Here is a 26,612-nt window from a genome sequence, read left to right on the forward strand (position 1 = left end):
TAGTAGCTTTGTTGAGGAAGGGGCTTGGGTGAGCCTGAACAAAAATTACTTGCATTGGACTTGACCACGGATTGAATTCTGATGGACACAACATATGTGTGTAGATGGCAAACTAGTAGTGTGTGCTGAGGGGCAGAGGGGACCCCATTTTCAACAGCTCAGTTCAGAAAGTCATTCAAATCACATAACTTCTCACACTTCTTCAATCCCATGTGAACCAATGGTTTGGAGGTAGCACTAACCATAGTTTCTTGATGTGGGCGGCATGGGAAGCAGCAATCACAACGCAAAAATGGAGGAGGGCACCTAGTAACGAAATAGGAAGGAGAAAGCAACACCTTCCTCACCCTCCAAACCATGGCTGAATGATTGTACAAATGGAAATTACTGGTTTGGACTGGTTTGGTTAATATAATGTGCAAACCATCAACAGGTTAAGCTGAAGAGACTAAACTTATTTTTCCCCAAGAAAAGCATTTCAATGCGGTCTACCACACATCAAAACATCAAATCAAACAATCCAGAGCAAAACATTACTGACAAAAGTCAGATATAAAATATACGTTCAAGGCAACATCATTAGCATGAAACTAAAATATTAAAGATTTCAAAAGAGAACATTACAAAAGAAGTCAACTACAGAATGAACATTGAACGCCGTGAATTTAACCAAAAAATCCAAACCATTATTTCGAAAGAAAACATTACTAAAGGAAATCAGATATAAAACGATCTTTTAAAACAGCATAATTAGCAAGAGGAGCGGGGCTGCTCTTTTGGGGAGGGAGGAAGCCCCTTGATGACACCCCAATCCTTGTCTTCCACAGGGAGCTGCCCCATTGCTGTGGGGTTTTGGGGGGCGACTTTGCCTGTCCCAAGCTGCAGGAGCTGACCCAAAGCCCAGGCTTGCCTCCGCAGAGTCGGGCCAATTTCCTGCCAAGGTCCCACCTCACTGCACTTATCCAAATTGCATCCCATCAGCCATTTTCTTGCCCAATCACCTGTTTTCACGAGATGATTTGGCAGCTCTCCCATCCTTGCTCCCGACTGGACCACTCTGAATAAATTTCCATTGCCTACAGGTTTTTTTTTTATCACTTCACCACTTGCGCTTCCTTTATGCCCACATCTTCTCCCAGCTCCCTTCCTACTCCTGGCAGTGAAGCTGCCTCTCCCGTTGCCCCCCGGGGGCTGCTCTGCTCTCTTTCTGCTTCTTTTCCTCCTTGCCCTTATGGGATGGTTTTTAACAGGTAGGAGAGTATATTAATTGCAATTTATCCTTCCAGGCCCGCCACGTGTGACTGTTAAACAGAGTTTTAAAATCCCGTCCTTGGCAGCAAATTTGAAAGCATAGGAATTAGGCTGCAAAGCCTCCTTTTGAGCAAGTCCAACTAACAAAGGAAGCTGACTTCCTTCCCTCTTTGGAAGGAACCTGGCAACAGCTTGTAAAGTAAGTTTAAATATAAGATTTACTTACCGGTACTTTATAATCCAGCATTGGTTCACAGCAAAGGCAGCACTAAAAACTATGCGCACTATATATATATAAACCCTGTTAACGAAGCGGCAACTACGCTAAACATTCCAGTTACAGGGAGAGAGGGGCTATTGGTTTGTTTTTGTTTTATTATGTATTTTTTATATTGTTACGGAAATTACAGGGGGCACCTAAGCAAAGTCTCCTCCCAAGTAAACTCGTTGGGGTACGGAGCGATGGCCTTAAAGGCCAGACCGTGACTCCCTTTTGCCCACCACACTGTTGCACAGCTCTGGTCAAAGACCCACAAACCACTAGGTCCCCCCATGATCCTGTAAGCGAGAGACCATGTACACAGGAGAAGGAGACCTGTGTTAAATGCTGCTAAATACTTCCCTCCTGATCTCCCCAGGTGACAATATATGCAAAGGAGGTTTCATTGTTCTCTCCCGGTGAACACTCAAGATGTTCCAGCCGATACTTATTTGGTATTTACACTCTACCCTGAAGTGTTACCTCTATGTTAATCTCATGTAACCCTCTTCTTTCCTCCCCTTCACTGACATTTCACTGATGTAGCTGATGTGGTGATGATGCCTACTGAATTGTATCCTGGGATGCGGTGGGAAGTTTTAGAAATCCTTGTCACCCCTTTCCCATTGTTCAATCTTGGCTTGAACCTGTTGCGCAATAAAATTTGGTCATGCTCTTTGCCACGGATTTTTCCGTAGCAATGTTGCACTTTTATGTTGCGAACCGCCCTGAGATCTATGGATATAATAATTCCTATTACTGCCATATATACATAATTTGATTTATATATAAATTCGTATATCAATGATAAAGTAAAAGAAATAAAGCCGTATGATTAGCAGCATTAACAAAACCTTAAAAAAAGAGAAAGATCAAGCTGAGCTCATAAACTCTGGATCTCCCACATCTCTGGTGCATTAAAACAACTAAGCCATGCAGCTGAAAACGCTAGCAGCATTAAGATAAATTCAACACCTTAAATAAGTTTTGATGGATGTAATAATGGAATACTTGTAGTTTCTGCAAAATATGCAGGGATTTAGGTTTCTAAACTCTGTCATATCTCAAAAAAGGCGCTGTGGCCAACTACACGACCACTAATACTTTGGTTTTCTGCTCCCTGGTTGTAATTTTAAAACTTGTATTTGTGCTGTGGTTTGTTTCCCTATGACTCCAGGGTCTATGGTTTGCTGTAACTTTATGTCATATATTCCATATTTTATATTTTTATGGGCTTATAGCCGCAATAAATTTGAATTTGAATTTGATATGCAAAAAACCACGAAAAGAGAAGGCATTGATATCTTCAGGATGTAAAAACGAATATTTTAAACTGTAAAGCAGAATTTTAATAAAAATTATATACAAACACACGCGCGCGCACACCCCTAAGCCACGCATCGCGCACGTGTCTTGGGCGCCTCGACGGCCTGGCGGGGAGGAGGAGGAGAGGGGCGGGTCGCGTTGCCAGGGGCGTGTCCCGTTGCCAGGGCCGAGGCCGCGGAGGGGGGCGTGGCCCGTTGCTAGGGCCGGGGCGTCGCCAAGGAAGTGATGGCTTCGGGGCGGGCGGCCGCGTTGCCAAGGAAGTGAGCGGCGGCCGCGGCGGGGCCGGACTCCCCCTGCCGTATCCGGTGCTGCCGCCGCCGCCGCTGTCCCTGCCGCAGCGGCGGGAGGAGGAGGAGGGTCTCCATGGTGACGGCGCAGGTGAGTGAGGGGCCTCGCCCTTGCCTTCTCTCCCCCACCGCCGCCGCAGCGACACGGCCGCGCTCCCCGCCCGCCCCCCCCCACCGTGCGCGCGCCCGGCGGGAGGAGGAGGAACCGCATCTGTGGGGCGGCGGCCTCGGGTGGCCCCACGCCTCTCCCTCTCTCTCCCCTTCCTCACGCTCAGGGGCACATGCGTGTCTGGGTGTGGGAACGTGGGAATGCGTGGCACCGTGATGCTCCCTCCTGCCGCCTCCTTCTGCACTCTCAAGGCACACGCGTGTCTGGGTGTGGGAACGTGGGAATGCGTGCACGCGCACCGGGATGCTCCCTCTTCCTCCTCCTCTCCCCTCCCTCCGCCTCCTTCTGCACCCTCAAGGCACACGCGTGTCTGGGTGTGGGAGCGCGTGCACGCGCACCGGGATGCTCCCTCCTCCTCCTCCTCCTCCTCTCCCCTCCCCCCGCCTCCTTCTGCACTCTCAAGGCACACGCGTGTCTGGCCATGGGTGTGGATGGTCGCTGCGTGCACGCACCCGGATGCTCCCCTCTCTTCCCCCTCTTCTCTCTGGAGGATGGGGGTCGGCGCCTCCTCCTGCTGCTGCTGCCGCCTGCCCCATACACACAAGGCCATGCCCTTCTGCGACCCCTCCAGGTGAATTGACCCCACAGGAGGAGGCAGGAGGGAGGGCCACCAGCTGGGGTGGAGACAAACCCATGGAGGAAGAGGGGGCCAAGGGGGGCTCCTAGCCAGGAGGGCCATGCTCTTGCCCTCCACAGGAGGAGGCAGTGATGCTTCTGAATCCCACTTTCTGGAAAACCACAGCAGGAAGGGAAAGGGATCTTGCGTTCGAGTCCTGCTTGTGGGTTTTCTGTCGGAGCATCTGGTGGGCCACCGTGAGGAGACGATGCTGGACGACATGGGCCATGGGCCTGATCCAGCAGCCAGCTCTTCTTATGTTATTCCGCATGTAATTCAATGCCTGTCCGTCCGTCCGTCCCCTGCAGTTCTTTCAATGTGGATGTCCTCAAACACAAGAGGCAGCCGCCAGCGGGGATGGATTTTGCAAGAGGATTAGAGAAGACAGGGCTGTCCGTGGTCGCTAGCCATGATGGCTCTGGTCTGCCTCTGCCGCCGGAGGCATTATGCCTCTCAGCACCATAGCATTGTAGAACTGTAGAGTTGGAAGGGACCCCACGGGTCATCTAGTCCAACCCCCCGCAATGCAGGCATGTCAACTAGATCATACGTGACAGGTGGCCATGGAGCCTCTGCTGAAGCCCCCTTGTGCTTCCCATAGCCATATTAGAGCAAGGTGCCAGACCAGATGGGTCCCCTTTGACCTGATCCAGCAGGGCTCCTCTTATGGACTGGAGCTCACCCCTGGTTGCGGATGAGCTTCCTTTCTGGTGGGTGGTTGGGAACACCTGCCCTCTTGCCATGCGTTAAGTGTCTTATATGAGGATGCTGCTACCTGTGTTCAGGAGGCAGCTTGCACATCAAGGCTGCTCATCAAAACATTTAGGGAGATGGAAGGAGTGTACCTCAGCAGTGGGGCATATCTTTGGCATGCCAAGGTTGAATTACCGTACTTAGCATTTATATGTGGATTTTATTATTATTATTATTTTTAAAGTCTACAGATTAAATGATAGGAAAGACCCATTGCTGCCTGAGACCCTGGAGAGTTGCTGCCAGTATTAGGAACTCAGATACATAAGCTAATTGCCAAATAGCACCTTGAACCTACAGAATGTCTAGGTGCCGTTTCCCCCCAGTGAGATTTTTAAATTGTTATTAATATTTTTCATTTCATTTCTATACCACTTTATATTTTAAAGGGAAAAAATTCAAAGCAGTTCAGGTCAAGGTAAAGGGATCCCTGACCATTAGGTCCAGTCGCGGACGACTCTGGGGTTGCGGCGCTCATCTCGCTTTACTGGCCGAGGGAGCCGGCGTACAGCTTCCGGGTCATGTAGCCAGCATGACTAAGCCGCTTCTGGCAAACTAGAGCAGCGCACGGAGCTGTTTACAACACATTAAAACATAAAATTAAACAATCCAGAATAAAACAAATTCAAGCTTCAAGGAAAATATTTCAGATCCTTCTCTAAGTGACATTATGTTCCCCAGTATTTATTTACCTACTTAATTTATACAGTATAGCGGCCCTTATACAGTATAGCAGAAGTACTCTAGGAAGCCAGTGTGGTGAAGTGCTTAGAGTGTCAGACTAGGACCTGGCAGATCAGGGTTCAAATCCCCACTCAGTCCTGAAGCTCCCTGCGTGATCTTGGAGTCAGTCACAGCCTCTTAAACTACCTTACATGGTTGTTGCAGGGATTAACTGAGAGGGGGGTGAACCATGAACTCCACGCCTTGGAGGAAAAGGTGGGTTATAAATGCAATAAATGAGTTATTCTGCTTACCTGCATAAGAAACCTGGAAACGCCAGCCAGATGGAGATGTCAGTCGCCAACCTGGCATCCAGGGATCTCCATGTGGTTGCAATTGGACCCGTGCCAGTATCAAAATGTGCCCGGCGCCTGGCTGATAGCCATGTTCAAATATATCAAAGGATGTCATATGGAGGAGGGAGAAAGGTTGTTTTCTGCTGCTCCAGAGAAGCGGACACGGGGCAATGGATTCAAACTACAAGAAAGAAGATTCCACCTAAACATTAGGAAGAACTTCCTGACAGTAAGAGCTGTTCGGCAGTGGAATTTGCTACCAAGGAGTGTGGTGGAGTCTCCTTCTTTGGAGGTCTTTAAGCAGAGGCTTGACAGCCATCTGTCAGGAATGCTTTGATGGTGTTTCCTGCTTGGCAGGGGGTTGGACTGGATGGCCCTTGTGGTCTCTTCCAACTCTATGATTCTGTGATTTCTAACGCTGCTTCCTAGACTCTGCTTTCTGGGTACCAGCTGTGCTGTCTCTATCCTGTGGTTGTTGAATCTCCTTGTCTTGTAGGCGCGCACACATAAGTTTGTCATCCTACACACACAACTTGGAAGCAAGTCCAGCTGCATTCAGTAGGGCTTGCTTCTGAGTAAGTACACGGAGGATCAGGCTTCATATAGACAATGAAGGCACCACCATAGTAGCCGGACTAGAAGGAGCCATACTATTGCCAGCTAAGAAGATCAGGAGGAAAGAACTAGATAAAATAGCAGTCAACTGCAAAGGGGATTCGTATATTTAATTTGGCACATTTTACTAGAGAATCTTCTGCTATTCTATTTTATGCAACATACTATTGCTGGTGCAATATGAAGGCACCATAACGTTCGTTGCTCATCTGTGCAAGGGGCAGTTGGCTGTGGTGGTCTTGCTTATGTAGGAATTCATTGCTGCAATAAATGATTTCATCAAAGCAAGAAGGGTGCTTGTTTCCTCTCCTTAGACAGGAGAAGGAACCCAATTCTGCAAAGGAATAGTTTATTCTGTCTTTGTTCTCAGGACGGTGTGTTTTAATAGAGCCTGTGGTGTGTTTCTCTAAATTTCCATAGATCTGATTTTGACAGTTGTTCTGTTGCTTGGTTGACACTGAATGCCTAGCAGTGTGAGGTCATATAAGGGCGATTGTCATGCAATTTTCAGTCAATAAGAAACACATAATAGACTGAAGTGATATCTTTTATTGGACCATCTTTTAATAAAGGAACATGCAGGAGTTTGCGGACTGATAAAATTGTTTACATATGAAATCAGCCTTGTCTTGAAAAAAAGACTTTAGATTTAGCTATTCTTGTGTTCCAACTGATGGAGAGCATTGTGCAATTATGCACCTACCGAGCAGATGGTGTCCCTGATCAAAGGCCTTGCTTGACTCTTTTGTATTTCATGGGGGTGAAATAAGAGCGTCAATTAGTATATACTGTAGGGGGGGGGGGGTTTGTACCTGACTGTGATATCTATATGAGAGGGAGGCATCTGGAAAAGGCAGGATGAGGATAGATTTTGAGGTAGGTGATTTTCTCTAGCCCTATTAAAGCTGAATGATAGCAAAAGCTTGGCTTTTTGAAGAGAAGCCAAACAGCCGTTCATTGCTCTGCTTTTCTGATGGGTGTTCAATTTCAATTTTCAACTCCTTAAATAGAAAATCACAAAAAGAAATATATCTTACCTAAGACATGTCTGTGTTTCCAGTTTCTTTGAGCCCATAGATCAGGGAACATAAACACTAAAATGAAAAATAATATTACTATTATTACTAATACACTAATACTGCTATTTTTTAGCTGGAGGTTAAGTTTGTGGTGTGTACTCAGTAGAATTAGTTCAGCTGAAAAAAAAATACCTCATCATAATGCTCCACAGTTCACACCTGCAATATTCTGTCTGATTTGAGACACCTCTTTACCATAAAGAGGAAAAATTGCTGAAAGAGAGGAAGATCACAAATTGCTCATTTATTAGATGGAATAATGGAAGGAGCCAAATGATGTTAAGAAGGAACGTAATTACAGATACTTGACAGGTTCAAGTAGCAAAAAAAGGGAAATAATTGTTATTAGAATCACTTTAAATCTCAGCCTCCACCTTCCAGGTCTAGTGTGGAATCTTTGTTTGCAGTACTAAAATAATATTAAAGGCAATCCTGGAATATATCCAGTATCTAGCAATCTTGTGCTAGCTTGTTGGTTCTCAAGGCGCAGGCTGTTTGAATTAACTAGTCTCCTTAATTTCTGATTTCATCTAAAATTCTCTGATGATTGAACTGCCACACCAGTTTAATTTCAAATAGTACCAGGACTTAATTTTCAGGCATGACTTCACCCTACACTCCAAGAAAACAGGCTTTGAATTGCTTCCCGTATTCTGTACAATTGGAAATGCAATCTGAAGCTCTGGGTGAGTGTAGTGGATTAGAGTCAATTTGGGATCTGGCCAGATTGCTTTTGGATTTCAGAAGAGTGAGAGGGCTCTTTCCGGAGAGCGCTGTGTCCTAAAGGGTTGTCTAAAATAGGATGGGTCGTGCATTCAGCAGCGATGGAGTGCATCGCCTCATGAAATGTTTGGTTACAAATAATTGATGTATCTGGGTGCAAGCAATCAAGGCACACAGTAGCGCATGGCAGAACCTGCTTGACGGACATTTGCTATCACATGTGGTGTATTCTGCTTCTGGCTAAATAAACAAGGGCACACGGCTGATGTAGTCACCTCCTGGGAACCATTGTCTTTCCTCCCACCATGTGGTTCCCAGAAGAAGAAGAAGAGTTTGGATTTGATATCCCGCTTTTCACTACCCGAAGGAGTCTCAAAGCGGCTAACATTCTCCTTTCCCTTCCTCCCCCCACAACAAACACTCTGTGAGGTGAGTGGGGCTGAGAGACTTCAGAGAAGTGTGACTAGCCCAAGGTCACCCAGCAGCTGCATGTGGAGGAGAGGGGACGCGAACCCGGTTCCCCAGATTACGAGTCTACCGCTCTTAACCACTACACCACACTCAACCCCCAAATTCTTCAGCTGCCATCCGTGCTAGTTTCAAAGAACCACATTCCATGCTCCGGGATGAATACCACCCCTTTGCCCTCACAATGTCAAAATCAGGCTTGAAATCCCAATTTAGTGGAAGGTAAGGAGCTGCCTTAAAACCCAGACAAACCTCTCCCTCATCGAGTTCAATAGCCTTTGCTGTGGCTGGCAGCGCCTCCCCAGGGCTTAACAGGTCTTTCTCAGCCCTCCTGCCAAAGGTCCTTTCATGGGAGCTCCTCGTGGTGGAAACAGGAGCATTCAGCATGCAAATCATGCGCTCTGCCACCGAGCAGCAGCCTCTCCCCTTGACTTCACCCACTTTGTATAAATTGTTAATTGAAAGAAGGAAGAAAATCCACCCTCATTACCTCTCCTTAGCCAGCCATACAGTTAATATGACGAGGCAATTCATCTGTGCTGAGTATACTTCAGTACGTGCCTTGAACCAAGACAGGGCCCAGCGGATCACCCAGTTCAGCTCTCATCCTAACTTTCTGATGCTTGATGTGTTCCTCCGGCGTGCAAATGGAGAACCTGCGTTACTGCTTTTCAGAAAGTAGCACCTTCTGGGTGATTTGGACTATGTCTCATCAGTTGTGCTGCTTGGGGCTGATGGGAGTTGTAGTCCGAAACATCTGCAGAGCACAAATAGTTGTTGTTTTTTGGAGGGGGGCAGGTTGTAGTATGGGTTATGGAAAATGCACCAGGTCTCAACGGTGTCCTAATCTCCGGCATGGAGCAGTTGCAGCATTCTGGATCTTGTATCTTGCAGCAAGTTGAATGTGCTGCTTTACACCCGACAGCTCTAAAATAAAAAAAATTAAATGTTCAGGTCATGTCAATACAGAATTAGGCCTGCATGTAAGGATGCAGGCCATGGCATGTTGTGCTTGAAGGTTGGACGGGCAGGAATCGTTTTCCTATTGAAGCTGCAGGCAGCCTGACCGAACTTGTTTATTTGATGCTCTTAGATTATGGCTGCTTGTCAGGCTCCGTCCCTGGCAGGGCTGCTTGAACGTTTCTTTCCTTTAGCTTCTTGGCTCTTCCACTGGTTTGGTTATAGCAGGGGTGGGGATCTCCAGCCTCTACCCTGGACTAATTAGGCCTGCCAGGCCTCTGCATTCGCCTCACAAGGCCCTTTTAGCAAAGCCATGGCCACCTGCCCTGCATGTGAAGTCATATATGATGTCTGTTGTGCAGCAGGTAAGATCCTAGGGGTTTGCAGGGACTGCCTCCTAGCTGATCAGTACAAACCACATTGAAAGGGGCTTTTTGACAACTGGTCAGATCTTCAGAAGCCCCTTTCAAAATGCCATTTTCTGCAGCACTTTAAAAGAGGCTTCTGAAGACCCCTGTGGGCAAAAAAGGTCACCTGTCACCATTGTGACATTAGATGATTGACAGCTGGGCTGCTCCACTGACCTGTCCTACTTGGCCTGCTAGGGGGTGGAAGAGTTAAGGATCTGGCGCTCTCGCCAGAGCCAGTTCCCAGCCTTGGTTTGCAGTGACTTTCCAAGCACAGAGATGGAAGCAAAATCAAATTACGGGTAGTCAAAATTGCTCTGTTACTGCAGCCATACAGGCAGTATTTGATTTCCAGGAAAGGATGCCGGGTCTGTCTGGAAACCTCTCATAGTCTACTGTATGGCAGTTGTCTGTTATTGTTCAGTAGTGGGGGGGAAAGTGCTCAATACCTGCTCTATTCTTAACGAGATGCTCCAGGGTTAAGCTTTGCACTGAAAAAAGTTCCACGTGTGGTCAGACCGAGGCAGAATAGAACTGTACTATGACTTCCCTTGATCAGAATACTATACTCCTGTTGATGCATCCTAGAATAACATTAGCCTTTTTTGCTGCTGCGTCACACTGTGGGCTCATGTTCAGCTTGTGGGCCTGCTAAGATCCCTAGATCCTAGACCCCAAGGAAGTGGAAGAGGGAAGTGCGAGGGTGTCGTGCCGTGCATTTTCTAGCAACCATACATTGCGGGGGCAAGAGGGTGAGAAGGAGGCAAGAAGTCACCGTTTTCAGTGCCAGCCATGCATTTTCTGGAACGTTGTCATTCTGGCCGATGCTTGTGGTTTCCTAGCAATGATGAGCCCCTTTGAAAGTTTTATTACGTTTTTAATTAAGGCTAATAAAGGTGACTTGGAAAGCATTTTAAGTGGGAAGAAAGCAAAAGCTGTAGGGCAGTTTTATAGGATCTAAAATTTGAGAGTTCCTGGATAGCGTGTGCAATTGCTGCATCAGGAAAATCTTAGAATTGTAGAGTTGGACGGGATCCCCCCCAAGGGTCATCTAGTCCAACCCCCTGCAATGCAGGAATCTCGGCTAAACCATCCATGACAGAAGGCCATGCAAACTCTGCTTAGAAACCTCCAAGGAAGGAGAGTCCACGGTGTACAGAGTTATACAGTGAAGGACTGTAGCTCAGCAGTGGAAGATCCTGGGTTCAATCCTTGGCATCTCCAGGGAAGACTGGGAGAGACCCATGTCTGAAAGGCTTGAGAACTGCTTCTATTCAGTGTAGACAATATTAAGCTGCATGGTCCACCAGCCTGACTCATCAGTGTACGGCAACTTCCTGTGTTCTACTTCCTTATCAGGAAAAGCTTCTCCTTGGGCCAGTCCCTGGGAAGAGATCCCAGTTTTTAATAATGGTGTTGTTGTTGTTTTTTAATCGAGCAGATCATTACCATATAACTCAGCTTGCACTATTACAGCGCTTTGAGTTGCTTGGTGAAGTCAGCAGCTGCCGAGGTGGAAAGGAGAGGCGTGCATTCTAGAACGTGGTTGGAGGGCAACAGGGTTCTGGCAAAATCGGGCCCGTGAGGGAAGGAAAGAGGAGCAAAAGGAATCCTGCAGCATGTGGACAAAGTCCCTGCACATAGAAGAGAGTCTTAATTGGAAGCCGGCTGAAAAGAGCTAGCACTGCCCCTTTTGCACATTTTCCTTGAAAGGAGGAAAGTTGAGAATTTCAGAATGGATAGACCTCTCTGAACCTCCTGCCACACAGGCTATTCAGACTTTTTGAATGAAGCTGTAGGAGCCACTGCAGATAACCCTCCAAGGCTTCATGTGTGTGTGTGTCCCCCCCCATGAGAGGTCTGGAGGGTGGCAACATGAGATCAGGCCTTTTCTGCAGTGGCTCCCCTTTTGTGGAACGCTCTCCCCAGGAGGGCTCGCCTGGCTTCTCCATTACTTATCTTTAGATGCCAGGCGGAAATGTTTCTCTATAACCCGGCTTTTGGGTGATGAACATTCTGTGGCCTTTTAAATGTGTTTGTGGGAAGGTTTGTTTGTTGTTTGTTTTATTACATATCACGTGTTTTGATTTTGTGTTTTTATGTTGTGAACTGCCCTGGGATCTTCGGATGGAGGGTGGTATACAAATTTAATATATTATTATTATTATTATTACTACTACTACTACTACTACTACTACTACTACTGTTATTACTGTTATTTCAATTATTTCAATTATTTCATTATTATTATTATTATCCAAATTGATATTTCTTATTTTTAATGAAACTTGAGTTAAAAGCCATTTGCTTCAGTCACTAATACTGATCAAATGAGAATAGGAAGCACTTATTTCCTGTCATTTAGAAGGGGGGAAAAACATTTTACATTGTTATTACTTCTTGTTGTTCTGCCTCACAGTAACTCTGAGAGGGATGTTTTTTGCTTGTTTTTATCGTACAGTTGGGAAATAGAGATTTTGAGACGGTGGCTTGGCCTGTCCACTCTGGGAATTGATGTTGGGCTTGGGTTTCAACTTTCCTCTCTAGTGTTAAAAGCCAGACCAAGGTGGGGTGGGTGGGGGCTGTTCAGTGGTTTGTACTCACTGCTTTTGTGCCTTACCTCTTGGCTCAGTTCTCGCCTTTGATTCTTTCCAGGTTTGGAAAAACCCCTGGCCTTCCTGGTCCTGCCGCCTGCTGAGTTTGCCCTAGCGCCAGCCTGTTGTCATGTCGAAGTTAAAGTGCTCGGAGTCGGTCAGAGTGGTGGTGCGATGCCGGCCGATGAACAGCAAAGAGAAAGTAGCCTCCTACGAGCAAGTGGTCCAAGTGGACGTCAAGTTGGGGCAGGTGTCAGTGAAGAACCCCAAGGGGACTTCTCACGAGCTGCCAAAGACTTTCACCTTTGATGCCGTTTACGACTGGAATTCCAAGCAGTTCGAGCTCTACGATGAGACCTTCCGGCCCCTGGTGGACTCGGTGTTGCAGGGGTTCAACGGGACCATCTTTGCCTACGGGCAAACCGGCACGGGGAAGACGTACACGATGGAGGGTGTGCGTGGCGACCCCGAGAAAAGGGGCGTCATCCCCAATTCCTTTGACCACATCTTCACGCACATCTCCCGGTCTCAGAATCAGCAGTACCTGGTGAGGGCTTCTTACCTGGAGATCTACCAGGAGGAAATCCGGGACTTGTTGTCAAAGGATCAGTCCAAGAGGCTGGAGCTGAAGGAGCGGCCGGACACGGGAGTGTACGTGAAGGACTTGTCGTCCTTCGTCACAAAGAGCGTCAAGGAAATAGAGCACGTCATGAACGTGGGGAACCAGAACCGCTCGGTCGGGGCCACCAACATGAACGAGCACAGCTCCCGTTCGCACGCCATCTTTGTGATCACGATCGAGTGCAGCGAAGTGGGGCTCGACGGGGAGAACCACATACGCGTCGGGAAGCTCAACCTCGTGGACCTTGCTGGCAGCGAGCGCCAGTCTAAGACCGGAGCCCAGGGGGAGAGGTTGAAAGAAGCGACAAAGATCAACCTCTCTCTCTCTGCCTTGGGCAATGTCATATCTGCCCTGGTGGACGGCAAAAGCACTCACATTCCCTACCGGGATTCCAAGCTCACCAGGCTGCTCCAGGATTCGTTAGGTGGCAACGCCAAGACGGTGATGGTGGCCAACATCGGCCCCGCCTCGTACAACGTCGACGAGACCCTGACGACGCTGCGGTACGCCAACCGTGCCAAGAACATCAAGAACAAGCCGAGAGTGAACGAAGACCCCAAGGATGCGCTGCTGCGGGAATTCCAGGAGGAGATCGCGAGGCTCAAGGCGCAGCTGGAAAAGCGGTCCGTTGTCAAGAGGAAGAAGAAAGACAGGAGGAGAGACGGAAGCTTCAGCGCCGGTGGAGAGGACGAGGATGAGGAGGAAGATGGTGAAGAAGGGGAGGAGGAAGGAGGAGGTAACAAAGGTGACTATTGGAAAGAGCAGCAGGAGAAGCTGGAGATAGAGAAGAGGGCTATCCTAGAGGACCACAGTTTGGTGGCCGAGGACAAGATGAGGCTGCTGAAGGAGAAGGAGAAGAAGATGGAAGACCTGAAGCGAGAGAAGGAGGCAGCTGAAAGGCTGGGTGCCAAAATCAAGGTAGGAGGCTCTTTGCTGAGTTCTGTGGATTCAGAAAAGTGGCCTGGGAGGAACCTCTCCTGGGGAGGTTCTGTGTTGAAGACTAAAAACAGAAGCATAGGGATGGGAATTGTTCCTGAAACGCTTCTCTGATGTTCAGAGTGGTTCTGACATTCTGAATTCAAAGGTTTCCCTTTCCAACTTATTCACAGCTAGAGCCCTGCAGCCAGCAGTTGGAGAGGTGTAGGTGATTTAAGACCCGGTTTGGACAGTCAAATTCTGGCTTCAGAGGCAAGGACGGATGCATGAGCTCTGTGCACTCACAGACTGCCTCTTTGTGCAAGCAGGGAAGCAAGCCAAGACCTTGCAGCTAGCCATAGTTTTCTGTTGTGTGCCAAACGGGGAGCGATGGGCAGTGGCTTCCAGGCATTGGCAGGCCAGCTTTATTTTATTTTATTTATTTCATAAAATTTATAAAACACTGTAAAAAAAAACAAAAAAAAAACCTTGCAGCTGTCTGCTTTAAACAATGGCATCTTATCCTGGCCAATTCAGAAGCTATTGCCCATAGCTTCCTAGTCCAGTTCACATGTAATAGAAAGCTATAGTTTACTGTGACTTCCTGGCTTGTTTCCTTGCTTTCATGAAGGGAAGGGTGAAGGGGTGGCATGCATGTGAAGAGCTTGTGCACATTTAATCAAGTGTTGCCCACAGCTGCCAATGAACCATCTTCATCCTTCCTCTGCCAGCTGCTCGTAGAGTCGAGGATGGCCACCTCACCTTAATGAGCCAAAGGTGAAACAGCTTCCCAGCTTGGTAAGTTTTCACAAGATCTGAAGGCTGGTCAGAAATCAGTGTTTTCTTCTAACTGATTAGTAAAAGAAATGCTTGATGGGGGGGAAAGGAGTGGGACTTGAGCAGGTATTCTCAACCCAACCCGATTCATTTCCTTTCATTACTTATTTGCATTTTTAATAATCTTAATGAACATGTAACTATCAACTGAGACCTGAAAACAGTGGTAATGCGAAGCAAAGCAAAGCAATGACCAACTCTTCCATTCAGATGTGAGGAAAGTGTGAAAAGAATAAGAAAAAAAGAGGCAGGGACATAGGTCACAAGCTGTTGCCATGTTATTCAAATGAAGACCCAAAGACACAGCAGGTTTTTATACACCGAGACCTATGTAGATGCCATGAATAAAGGTATAGGTACCCCTGACCGTTAGGTCCAGTTGTAGACGACTCTGGGGTTGCAGCGCTCATCTCGTTCTGTAGGCCAAGGGAGCCGGCGTTTGTTCGCAGACAGCTTCTGGGTCATGTGGCCAGCATGACTAAGCCGCTTCTGGCGAACCAGAGCAGCGCACGGAAACGCCGTTTACCTTCCCGTTGAAGCGGTACCTATTTATCTACTTGCACTTTGATGTGCTTTCGAACTGCTAGGTGGGCAGGAGCTGGGACCGATCAACGGGAGCTCACCCTGTTGCGAGGATTCGAACCGCCGACCTTCTGATCGGCAAGCCCTAGGCTCTGTGGTTTCGACCACAGCGCCACCCACGTCCGAGACCTATGTAGATGCCATGAATAGTCCCATGCAAAGCCATATTTGGCAGGTTCAGATGGGAACGATTATTCGTATATGTCATGAAAGCCCACCAAACAGCTGGAAAGCCACCTTGAGTCAGGGGAAAAGGCGGGATATAAATAAATATGATGATGATGATCATGAAATAATCGAGTCTGATCTCTCTTAATTTCTCAATGATCTGTTGGTGTGAAAGGAGTGTAATAAGTCACTCAGAGAGGAGAACCCCAAGTTTATGAGTGTACTAGAAAAGGCCATCTTGTCTTCTGATTTGCATAGGGCAGGCATGGCCAAATTTGGCCCTCTGGCTGTTTTGGGGCTACAACTCCCATCATCCCTAGCTAACAGGACCAATGGTCAGGGATGATAGGAATTGTAGTCCCAAAACAGCTGGAGGGCCAGGTTTGGCTGTGCCTGGCATAGGAGATGTTAAGAAAAAGGAATGTGCGGGGAGAGCAGAGTAAGAAGTCTTTGAGACCATTCTAGCCATCTCCTCAGGGTACACTTGTCGGAAGGTTAACCCACCCAACTCCACTGCCTCCCAAAGGTTGGGAGAAGAGCTGGTGGGAAGATGCAGAACATGAGCAGTCCTCCATCTTCACCCAAAGTGTAGAGTCATTATAATGGACGGAGGGTATCAGCTGCCTTGGGTGTCAAGCCGTGTAAGCGTTGAAATGTATGGGGAAAGGTAGAACACATCTTAAGCTTCTAGGCTCACTCCCTGGTATCTCCAGGGTTGGAGGAGTCCTTCCTCCTCTGCCGGAGTCCTTTGAGAGATGCTGCAAGGCAGAACAGCTGCTTCCGGGAAGCACGGACCAAAAGCCACATTTTGTCTAAGGAGGTTTATGAGACAACCGTGTGAGATCTCTTTTATTTTATTTTAAAGAAAGTAGTCGTTGTGAGACTCTGCAGGATGCTGATTTCGGTTATTGCAATCCTCCACCCCTCCTGTTCTGCTTTTCAGGCAATGGAAAGCAAGCTCCTTGTCGGAGGGAAAAATATTGTGGATCACACAAACGAGCAGCAAAAAATCCTGGAGCAGAAGCGGCAGGAGATTGCTGAGCAGGTGAGAGGGAGAGGGAGACGCTCATGCATTGAGATGGGTTGCAGGGGTCCCAGAGGGTGTGGGGGGGGGGGTGGAGCCTGTGGCCCTCTGAGGTGTTGCTGGACTACAACTCCCATCATTCCTTCCCACTGGCCCTGCTTGCTGGGGCTGATGAGAGTTGGAGTCCAGCAATATATGAGAAGGACTGAACATTCTCCACTGCTGGTGTGAAGGAGCCCTGTGTTGTGGCCCTGGGAAACTCATAGCCTGTCTATAACGTTTGGACAGAACCCACTGGGAACATTTCCTGGGCAAGCGTCTTTGGAATCCAGTCAGCAGCAATGTGAATTTAATAAGAGCCTTGCTGGGTCATTTATTTATTTATTAGATTTATATACCAGTCTGGATCAGACTAGTAGTTGGTCTAATCCAGCATCCTGTTTCCTGCAGTGGAAAACTTCATGCATCTAGAAAGCGCATTTGGGGTTGAAGGAAAATCCCCCCTCTTCCATTGTTGCTCTGCAACCATTGGTATTCAAAGGTATACTTCCTCTGGATATGGAAGTTCTGTTTAGCAAGGCTAATGTTGCTGTTTTGAAAGTCCTTTCAGTTTCAATGATGAGTGTATCAGGGATGTGCTCAGCGGCTTGTGCTTTTGCTCTTACTGTTTCCCTTTTTAATACATGAGGTTCATGAACTTAATTGCTTGAAAACTTTGAGAACAGCTCAAAGCTAGTAAAATGCAAACACTGCAAAATCTTCAAGAAACTGCATGAGAAATGCTATTTTACTGAACTTTGCTCACGTTCTTCGTTGGCTCTTCCCCCTTCCCATCCTTTAAAACCCCTCTGGACAATTAACACTTTGCAGAAAGGAAGCCCCTCTTTTGAGATCCAGTACTTTCGCCCTTTCCTTTAAGGTGTGAGAACTTAGAATGTAGGGGTGGGATTTTACTCAGTTGATGCACAAGCAGAACAAAGCCTCCCCTCTCTCTGCCCCACGTGTCCCCTGAATCTGCTCTGGTGTTTGGTGGAAAACCCAAAACAGGTTTAGGGGGAGGAGAGATGGGAAACCCTATTACGCAAGTGGACCTCATTCTGCTCGCAATTCCACTACTTACTGCCACATTGAAATCCACTCTGCGACTGCAGTCCAGTGCACAGGTACTTGGAAATGTGCCCATTGAATCTAGTGGTGCATAGTAAACATGGTTTGGGGTCAAGACTGTTCTGAGGTCATCAGTAAGACTTTCAGCAATTCCAGATGAAGTTCAGACTTCTTGAGCCTCCCAATATTTCCCCTTAAAATTATTTGGAACAGAGTAAACTTTCAAAATTAAATCCTTCAAAAATACACAGCATTGATTTGTAACGCCTTGTGTAAATTCTCTCACCCCCTGCGAATGATTGGCATGTACCCTGACAGTGCTGAACCCCAGCCCCCCCCAAAAAAGTCATCTTTGTTGTCTCCCGCAGAAACGACGGGAGCGAGAAATCCAACAGCAGATGGAGAGTCGGGACGAGGAGACCTTGGAGCTGAAGGAGACCTACAGTTCCCTACAGCAGGAAGTGGACATCAAGACTAAAAAACTGAAAAAGGTGAGTGGCCTCCCTGGAGGTGGGCTGGCAGGTATGCGCAGGTACTGTATGTGAGCACTGGAAATTAGCATGGATGTGGCCAAGTCCAGAATTGGGCTTCCCGTCTTCAAGGCACTAAGATGTGACAGTTACAGGTGGGTAGCCGTGTTGGTCTGCCATAGTCGAAACAAAAGAGAAAATTCTTTCCAGTAGCACCTTAGAGACCAACTGAGTTTGTTCTTGGTATGAGCTTTCGTGTGCATGCACACTTCTTCAGATACCTATCTTCAGAAGTATCTTCAGAAGTGTGCATGCACACGAAAGCTCATACCAAGAACAAACTCAGTTGGTCTCTAAGGTGCTACTGGAAAGAGTTTTTCTAAGATGTGACAGTTTTCTCTGTGCTTTTAGGGCAGGCAATAGTTAATTGTCTCAAAGGAGTTGGAGTGGATCAAACCCCCTGAATTTCCCCCCTACCCAAACCAGGCACAACTTGCATCTCCCCATAAAGACTAAGGCCCAGCAGTTCCCTTTGACCTTGGGGGAGATGGTAGGCAGCAAAGCTCCAGCTTTTTGACAGATGCACGTTAAAATTCAGAGTTTCTTAGCTGGAAAATTTTCCACTTGCATATTAAGAGATCTGGCAAGCTGTTATAATTTTACAGGTTCTAACTAGTTCTATGAGCCATATTTATTGTATGTAATTGGTTGTGATGCTATGTAGTCATGTACTTCCTTGACTTTTTTAATTCTGCAATAGAAATAATATTTTGCTAGGCTGGTTTCAGACAGGGCTGGGGAACCTCAGGCCTGAAATCCAACTGTGGCCCTTCAGACTTCATTACTTGGGACTGTCCCCAGAACACACCCTTCGCTGACCCTGCTTAGGTCCTTGAGTGTTTTAGCCAAGCTGAAATGTGTCCTATGATATTACCTCCTGCTTGTCTGGATGGAGGGTAGAGAGGGGTGTTTGAGCGCTTGCAGAAACTAGCCTACTGTACAAAGGTGACATTTGCATTTGTTGCTCCACCCACTTTACCTCTGGCCCCGCCCTTCACTGGTACGTGGCCCTCGCAAGCTTGCCCTGAAGGGAAGACGGCTCCTTGGGCTGAAAAGTCTTCCCCACCCCCACCCCCAGCTTCAGAGATTCGTTTTTCACAGATATTTCTGCATGTCTAATTCCTAAGGAAAAACCCTTATCTAAAGAAGGCAGCTGGACTGAGCAGCCTCTGCCCTTTATTTTTAACCAAAACTTGAGAGCTTGCGGTACACAGTACCATTGTGGGGTAGTAGGCTTGGTGGTTTGTGTCATTAGCCCATAATAATAATATTTAATATTTATTATTTGTACCCCGCCCATCTGGCTGGATTTCCCCAGCCACTCTGGGCGGCTTCCAACAGAAACCAAATACAACAATATCAAACATTAAAAACTTCCCTAAAAAGGGCTGCCTTCAGGTTTTTTCTGAATGTCAGGTAGTTGTTTATTTCCCTGACCTGTGATGGGAGGGCGTTCCACAGGGCGGGCGCCACTACCGAGAAGGCCCTCTGCCTGGTTCCCTGTAGTTTTGCTTCTCGCAGTGAGGGAACAGACAGAAGGCCCTCGGCGCTGGATCTCAGTGTCCGGGCTGAATGATGGGGGTGGAGACGCTCCTTCAGGTATACAGGACCGAGGCCGTTTAGGGCTTTAAAGGTCAGCACCAACACTTTGAATTGTGCTCGGAAACGTACTGGGAGCCAATGCAGATCTCTCAGGACCGGTGTTATGTGGTCTCGGCGGCCACTCCCAGTCACCAGTCTAGCTGCCGCATTCTGGATTAATTGCAGTTTCCGGGTCACCTTCAAAGGCAGCCCCACATAGAGCGCATTGCAGTAGTCCAAGCGGGAGATAACCAGAGCATGCACCACCTTGGTGAGACAGTCCGCGGGCAGGTAGGGTCTCAGCCTGCGTACCAGGTGGAGCTGGTAGACAGCTGCCCTGGATACAGAATTAACCTGCGCTTCCATGGACAGCTGTGAGTCCAAAATGACTCCCAGGCTGCGCACCTGGTCCTTCATGACTCTGGCTCATGACTCTGGCTCTCTCTTTCAGCTCTTTTCCAAGCTGCAAGCCGTGAAGGCTGAGATCCACGATCTTCAAGAGGAGCACATCAAAGAGCGTCAGGAGCTGGAGCAAACCCAGAATGAGCTCACACGGGAGCTGAAGCTCAAGTAGGTTTGCAGCCAGCTGCGCGTTGCTCTCGAGGGCTTGGGAGTGGCCTGCAGGGCAAGCAAGCTGTCCGCCGGCCAGGAATGAAAAGTGAATATTTCACTTTTACTGAGGCTGCTTGCAACATTACCTTTGTTGATCTCTGCAGGCACCTGATTATTGAGAACTTTATTCCCATGGAAGAGAAAAACAAGATCATGAACAGGTCGTTCTTCGATGAGGAGGAGGACCAGTGGAAACTGCACCCCATCACCCGCTTGGAGTGAGTTGGCAGCCCCCTCCAGCTGGGCTGTAGGGTTTTGGGAAAGGGGGACACACCCTCCATTATCTCTTTAGATTTTCAGTTCATCCGGCCTGTTCCCTGCAGCTCTGGACTTGAAATCCAAGCTTAGCTCCGTTTTTCTCAGTTGGCCCCCCTCCTTCTTTTCCAGCCCCCAACTATCACAACGCTCAGGTTGATTGAGGCAGGACTCTGGCTGGCAGCAGCTCTGGTTTTGATCCTGCAAGGTGGTCGCTGCAGCCTTAGATGTTATATGAGAGATACCGCGATGTAAATACCGCTAGTTGAACTCTACAGATGCAACATGGGAGTTCTGTCCCCAACTACATAAAAGTAGGAATTTAGCTCAGAGCTTGCTAATGCATTTTTTTTTATTTAGACAAATATTTGTGTACTGCTGTGTCAAAGCAGTTTACAGAAATAAAAAGATAAAATAAAAAAAACATAAAAAGTTAAAAAGCAGACATCAATTAACCATTGTGGAAGGTCATGTTTTTGCCTACATAAGGCAACAGAACAGAAATGTTTTCAGCAGACATTTAAAAGTTAGCACAGAGGGTGTCTGCTGAATCTCTAGTGGCAGTGAGTTCCAAAGGACTCGGGGAATGATCAATGACACTCTTGCAGATCTCAGTGACTGAGCAGGGAAAGAAGGGCTCGGGTGATCCCTGAGGCACCCTGGACCTAAGTTGAAAATTAATACAAGGACCTTGATCCTCAGCAACTAGTTCTGAGAGGCATTTTGCCTCTGAAGCCTCTTTCATCCTTCATGAATTTCTCTATTGCCGGAATCCTCTGCAAGTGCAACTTGCAAAGGGTCAGGAGGAGGAAACCACTGGATTCCCCAGTGCTGCCTCTTAAAGCGCAAAATACTGTGTGCTGGACCTAGTACAGTAATTGCATTGCGTTGAAACCTTGATGTTCATCCTCCCAGCTGGAATGTTTATCCACAGGCTGCAAGATAAAATCAAGGCAGGGCCCAAGGTATGACAGCTGAGGACAAATGGGAAGGAGCAGGCTGAGAAGTGTAGCTTGTGGGGAGTGAAGAATGAAGTAGCATCGGGCGCCATATCTCATCCTGGAGATTTCCAAATTTCTACACAAAGCTCTTCACCGTTACAAATGGTGTTTGTAACGAACGAAGAATATATTAATCGAGAGATCTCTTGCTGGGCCCGTTCCTTTCAAGTATAAAGTGTCTCCAGGATCAGCGTCGGGAAACTGCTGACACAGCTTTGCTATATAAAGCCTCCCCTGGCAAATTTAGATCTGCTGACCGACAAGGAAAGCAAAATCTGCCCTCTCGTCTTTTGTACAGAGCACAACTCATGGGAAAAGCAAGCAGAGTAGGTGCTAGGGGACAGCTCTGCCGTTGCCAGGTTGAGGGAAACACGCAGCAATACCGGTTTGTGTGTTAATGTCCGGCTGGAGGACAAGACCGTGCTTGCACAAACGTTAACTCACAGCAAAAACATAGGTGTGCTTTGATTCCTGCTCTTTTTTCATGGCGAGAAGCATTCATATAATAAGGGCAGAATAGTTACCGTATTTTTCCGTGTATAACACGCCCCTGTGTATAAGACAACCCCTATTTTGGGGGACTCCAATTTAGGCACTCCTCCGAGGAACATCACCGTTCCCCTTGTTCTCATGGTAGCTCTTAGCGACCAAGACTGGTCTGAAAGTTTTCTGATGGTGCTGGCTTGTCAAGCTGCCGTCATGTAGCCTGGCAGCCAGGAGTGGCACAGTAGCAGCTAGGACACTCCTTCCTTGGAGGTTGGGTGGCCATCTGCCATGGATGCTTTAGATGAGATTCCTGCATTGCAGGGGGTTGGACTAGGATGACCCGTGGGGTCCCTTCCAACTCTAGTTACAGGTGTGTAGCCGTGTTGGTCTGCCATAGTCAAAACAAAATAAAAAATTCTTTCCAGTAGCACCTTAGAGACCAACTAAGTTTGTTCTTGGTATGAGCTTTCGTGTGCATGCACAAACTTAGTTGGTCTCTAAGGTGCTACTGGAAAGAATTTTTTATTTTCCTTCCAACTCTGCAATTGTAAGATTTTCCTGATGCAGCAATTGCAGGCTGGTTGGAGAGACTCAGGGGGCCCCAAGTTGGGCCGCTTGTGGAGGGAAGGGGTTGGCTCCTGCAGTGGGCTTGATGTCCTTTTCCCTTGTCAGGAATCAACAGATGATGAAGAGGCCCGTGTCAGCTGTGGGATACAAGAGGCCCCTGAGCCAGCATGCTAAGATGTCCATGATGGTTCGCCCAGAAGCCCGGTACAGGGTAAGCTCACGCTCAGATCTGCATGAAATCATGAATGGTGTGGAGGGTTACTCGTGGGAGAAGCTAGCCATCTCCCCAAATACAAAAGACCTGAGGTGCTAAAACGTTTAGGCAGGAGGTTTACACCCTGCAAAAAGAAGCACTTTGAAGTATAAGTCACCTTTTGCTCTCTACGCTGCGCAGTGTTGCAATGGCCGGGGGCTGGGAGGATGGCTGCTTGTGCCACTCATGTGCACAGCTTTTCTCTTTGGGAAGAACACCATGTCTGCACCCATAACCAGAGGTGCATCTCAGCATTGTGCCCAGAGTTGTAGACTTCGCTGAGGCACCGATTGCTACTTTTCATCAAGAAAACTCCCTGTTAGTCATGCTGTTTGTTTGGGTCCCTGATGCAGCATGACAATTCACAACAGGCCTATATGTCAAGGGTGGGGAAGCCGTTATTTCCCTTCCACATGAAACATTTTTGTCTGTAAATTTTTAACGTATGCAGTATTTGGTTGTCCTCCAGTAGGAGAGCCAGGCTCTCTTTAAAAATGATTATTTATCTTATTTACATACATGTATTTATCAGCTCCTGCCCACCTAGCAGTTCGAAAGCACATCAAAGTGCAAGTAGATAAATAGGTACCACTCTGGCGGGAAGGTAAACGGTGTTTCCGTGCACTGCTCTGGTTCGCCAGAAGCGGCTTAGTCATGCTGGACACCTGACCCAGAAGCTGGACGCCTGCTCCTTCGGCCAATAAAGCGAGATGAGTGCCGCAACCCCAGAGTCGTCCGCGACTGGTTATTACAAAGTATAAGAACAGGTGCCAAATAAAATAAAACTAAATTAGAAGGGGATATCTCGGACTAAACATACAGGAACACATTTCTGTTCCAAAAACAAACATAAAAAACAATACTAGAAGATTCCAAGTAACACAAATAGGTTTAAATTATCGTGTACCTTATTACTCCAGTACACTGTGAAAAGACTCCATTTCTCAATACTGTTGTCGTCTCTCTCTGGTTCTCACCATATATGCAAGCTTAACCATGCATACTATGTCCCAGATGTTAGTTAGCCATTCTCTCATGGGTGGCATTCTCATTTCCCCCACAGTTTTGACAAATATTAATCCTGGCAGCCCATGGGTAAAGTATAGCCCAAGCTGTCTCCGTGTTGTGATGCTGCGGGAGAAATCCCCACCTTGAGTTAACATAGAGACACTCAGACCCAGCTTCCTGCAATACCCGCCGTCCAATGCTCTGCATAGCAAAGCATGTTTCCTAAAGCAAAAAACCCTCGCTTGGCTGAGGACTTAAAGCAAAAGGGACCTGGCCTCTTGTTCTCTGCAAAATGCCCAGCATACTGATGGCCCCCTATAAATAGGTAATACAGCCTTACTGAGCAGGAAGAGTATGGGTCAGTGCCAGGGGGACCAGGAAGCCAGAAAAAGGAGGCAAGCTGTCAAATTATCGCTGAAATGAAGGCGCCTGTTGGAAAATGCAGGATGCCAAACACGTTTCGGTGTGTCGTCTTTATCGGGAGCAAAGAGATTTCTATTCCACATAGTGAGGGGTCATTTTGAAGTCAAAATGCTGTGGACAGCTTGAGCTTTCTAATAAATAGCTCCACAATCTTTTAGAAGTATAATCCACTTCAGTTCCTGTGACTGTCCTTTCATTACCTACAATTGGGGGAACCTTTGCCCCTTTTCTGCTGCAAAACAGAGCACATTTGAGCAGTAAAGTTGTCTGCTGGCTTGTGGACCTAGGTGCCTGTCTGAAGTCTCCTGGTTCTGATCCCTCAGGCAGAAAACATTGTATTGCTGGAACTGGATATGCCTAGCCGGACGACCCGGGACTATGAGGGCCCAGCCATTGCCCCCAAAGTACAAGCAGCTCTCGAGGCTGCTTTGCAAGAAGAAGATGAGATACAAGTGGACGCTTCCACTTTCGAGAGTACATCCAACAAGAAGTCAAAATCCAGGTGAGCTCTGGTCGTTGGAAGGAGAGCAGGCACACACACACACACACAATTCTGGAAGCCCATATCCTGGGTAGTCAAGTTCAGGCTGAAACTGTTAGCACTGGAGCATTTAAATTGAGGGGATGATTCTGCACAGTAAGCAGTATTTGGTAGAGGTGAAGGGCTTTCTAAAATGTTTGAGAAAGTGGGAGAGGCTTGGCATGACCAAAGCAGCCATAGAAGGAAAACTGTTTGCAACAACTGCTTGACTGTCATCTGGAAACCTGGTTGTTTTCTTAAAACAGTGGTTCCCAAAGTGGGCAGTATTGCTCCCTGGGGAGCAGTGGGATTACTTGGGAGACGCTAAGAGGCAAGGGGTGGAAGGGGTTGGTGGTGGCGTAAATGACAAGCAGACTCTGAAAAGTTGGTGTGACAATATCAAGCTCATCACTTTTGTTGAATTAATGGAACTAAATGGTTTTAATTTGATTTTGAATAAATGTGCAGCAAATGGCTTATATTTTGAACTTTATTGTGCTGCTATCACCCTTAGTGGGTTCTGAAAACTTCTGTTCTGAATGCTGCTTTTTGTAGGGTGGGGGGCACAGGGGGTGAGTTTGTGGAACCAGGGGGGAGGTGGCCCAATTTTGGGGAGAAGCCACTGTCTTAAACAGAACAGCCTGGCCATCCCAAAGCAACGTAGTCAGTAAGGTTTGGTAGTAATAACCCTATTCTAAAGCTGATTGTCCCACAAGAAGCCAATCATTCACCATTCAGCTCTACGAAATGGCTTTCCTTGTTTATCGCCGACAAGTTTTGAGAAGCTCTGCTCTTTGTTTGTCACACATTCTTCGGATTCTTCTGTTTTCCAGGCCTAAAACGGGAAGGAAATCGGGTGGCTCTTCCTCCAGTCCATCTGGGTCTCAGCTCTACCCTCAGTCTCGTGGGCTGGTCCCCAAGTAAAACCAGTTCCCTGTTAAGGTGTGGCTGTGCAGCTTTGCCTTCCGAGAGCCGAGGCAAGTGAAGGACCTTCGGAGGGGACTCGTGTGGCCAGGCTCCAAAGTGATTCCCTTCGAGACGAAGCGATGGCCCCCTCTGCAGCTGAACTATTGTTGTTTTTTGTCCAGCCAGGCATGTTCCAGGTGGACTTCCGTCCTCCACGATGGAATTCCATGTCCCTCTGGCATTTGGTCTCCAAGGGGAAAGAGACTTTAGTTAGGAAATCAGAAATGCATGAGAATACATTAGTGTTAGATGCAACAAGAAGCATGGGGGGTGGGGGTGTCACCTTGCCATCTGCTCCTCCTCCTCCTCCTCCTCTTACAGTCTTCTTGCCGCACTTGGTTTGCTTGCCCTTGGGATGGAGCCCAAAGCCATCTCAGCAGAACCAGCACTCTGGGACTTGATGGTGCTTAATAATCTAGTGAGGCTGAGAAGTGACCACCCGTGGCCGAAGATCCGTTTCCTTTCTTTCCATCGAAAGGCTGGCACCACTGGAAGGGTTTTTGTTTGGGGGGCGGGAAGGGAAAGGGGTACAGGTGGACGTGCCTCTAACCCACGGAAGAGCCGAGAGCGAAATGCACCCCACAGCTCCTTAGACATGTTTCCTTTTAGAAATGCAAGCCGAAGGAGGG

The 26,612-nt window shown here is 47.6% G+C and overlaps 1 protein-coding gene across 2 annotated transcripts; it reads left to right on the forward strand.

The window, feature by feature from the left end:
• The first annotated feature begins 3,110 nt into the window (after window positions 1–3,110).
• On the forward strand, window positions 3,111–26,499 carry KIF3B (kinesin family member 3B). Of its 2 annotated transcripts, XM_033153874.1 has the most exons (9): window positions 3,111–3,214; window positions 12,588–14,066; window positions 16,594–16,695; window positions 18,150–18,272; window positions 20,344–20,462; window positions 20,609–20,722; window positions 22,919–23,024; window positions 24,821–24,999; window positions 25,851–25,941. In XM_033153874.1, exons 2-9 carry the CDS (start codon window positions 12,657–12,659, stop codon window positions 25,939–25,941), a joined length of 2,244 nt encoding a protein of 747 aa, XP_033009765.1. In that variant the 5' UTR covers window positions 3,111–3,214; window positions 12,588–12,656. The 2 variants fall into 2 exon arrangements, with proteins under 2 accessions (XP_033009765.1, XP_033009764.1); XM_033153873.1 differs by lacking the exon at window positions 3,111–3,214 and having other exon boundaries at window positions 12,657–14,066; window positions 25,851–26,499.
• Window positions 26,500–26,612: the final 113 nt, after the last annotated feature.

Source organism: Lacerta agilis, chromosome 6 (assembly GCF_009819535.1).
Source record: "Lacerta agilis isolate rLacAgi1 chromosome 6, rLacAgi1.pri, whole genome shotgun sequence".
Lineage (NCBI taxonomy): Eukaryota > Metazoa > Chordata > Lepidosauria > Squamata > Lacertidae > Lacerta > Lacerta agilis.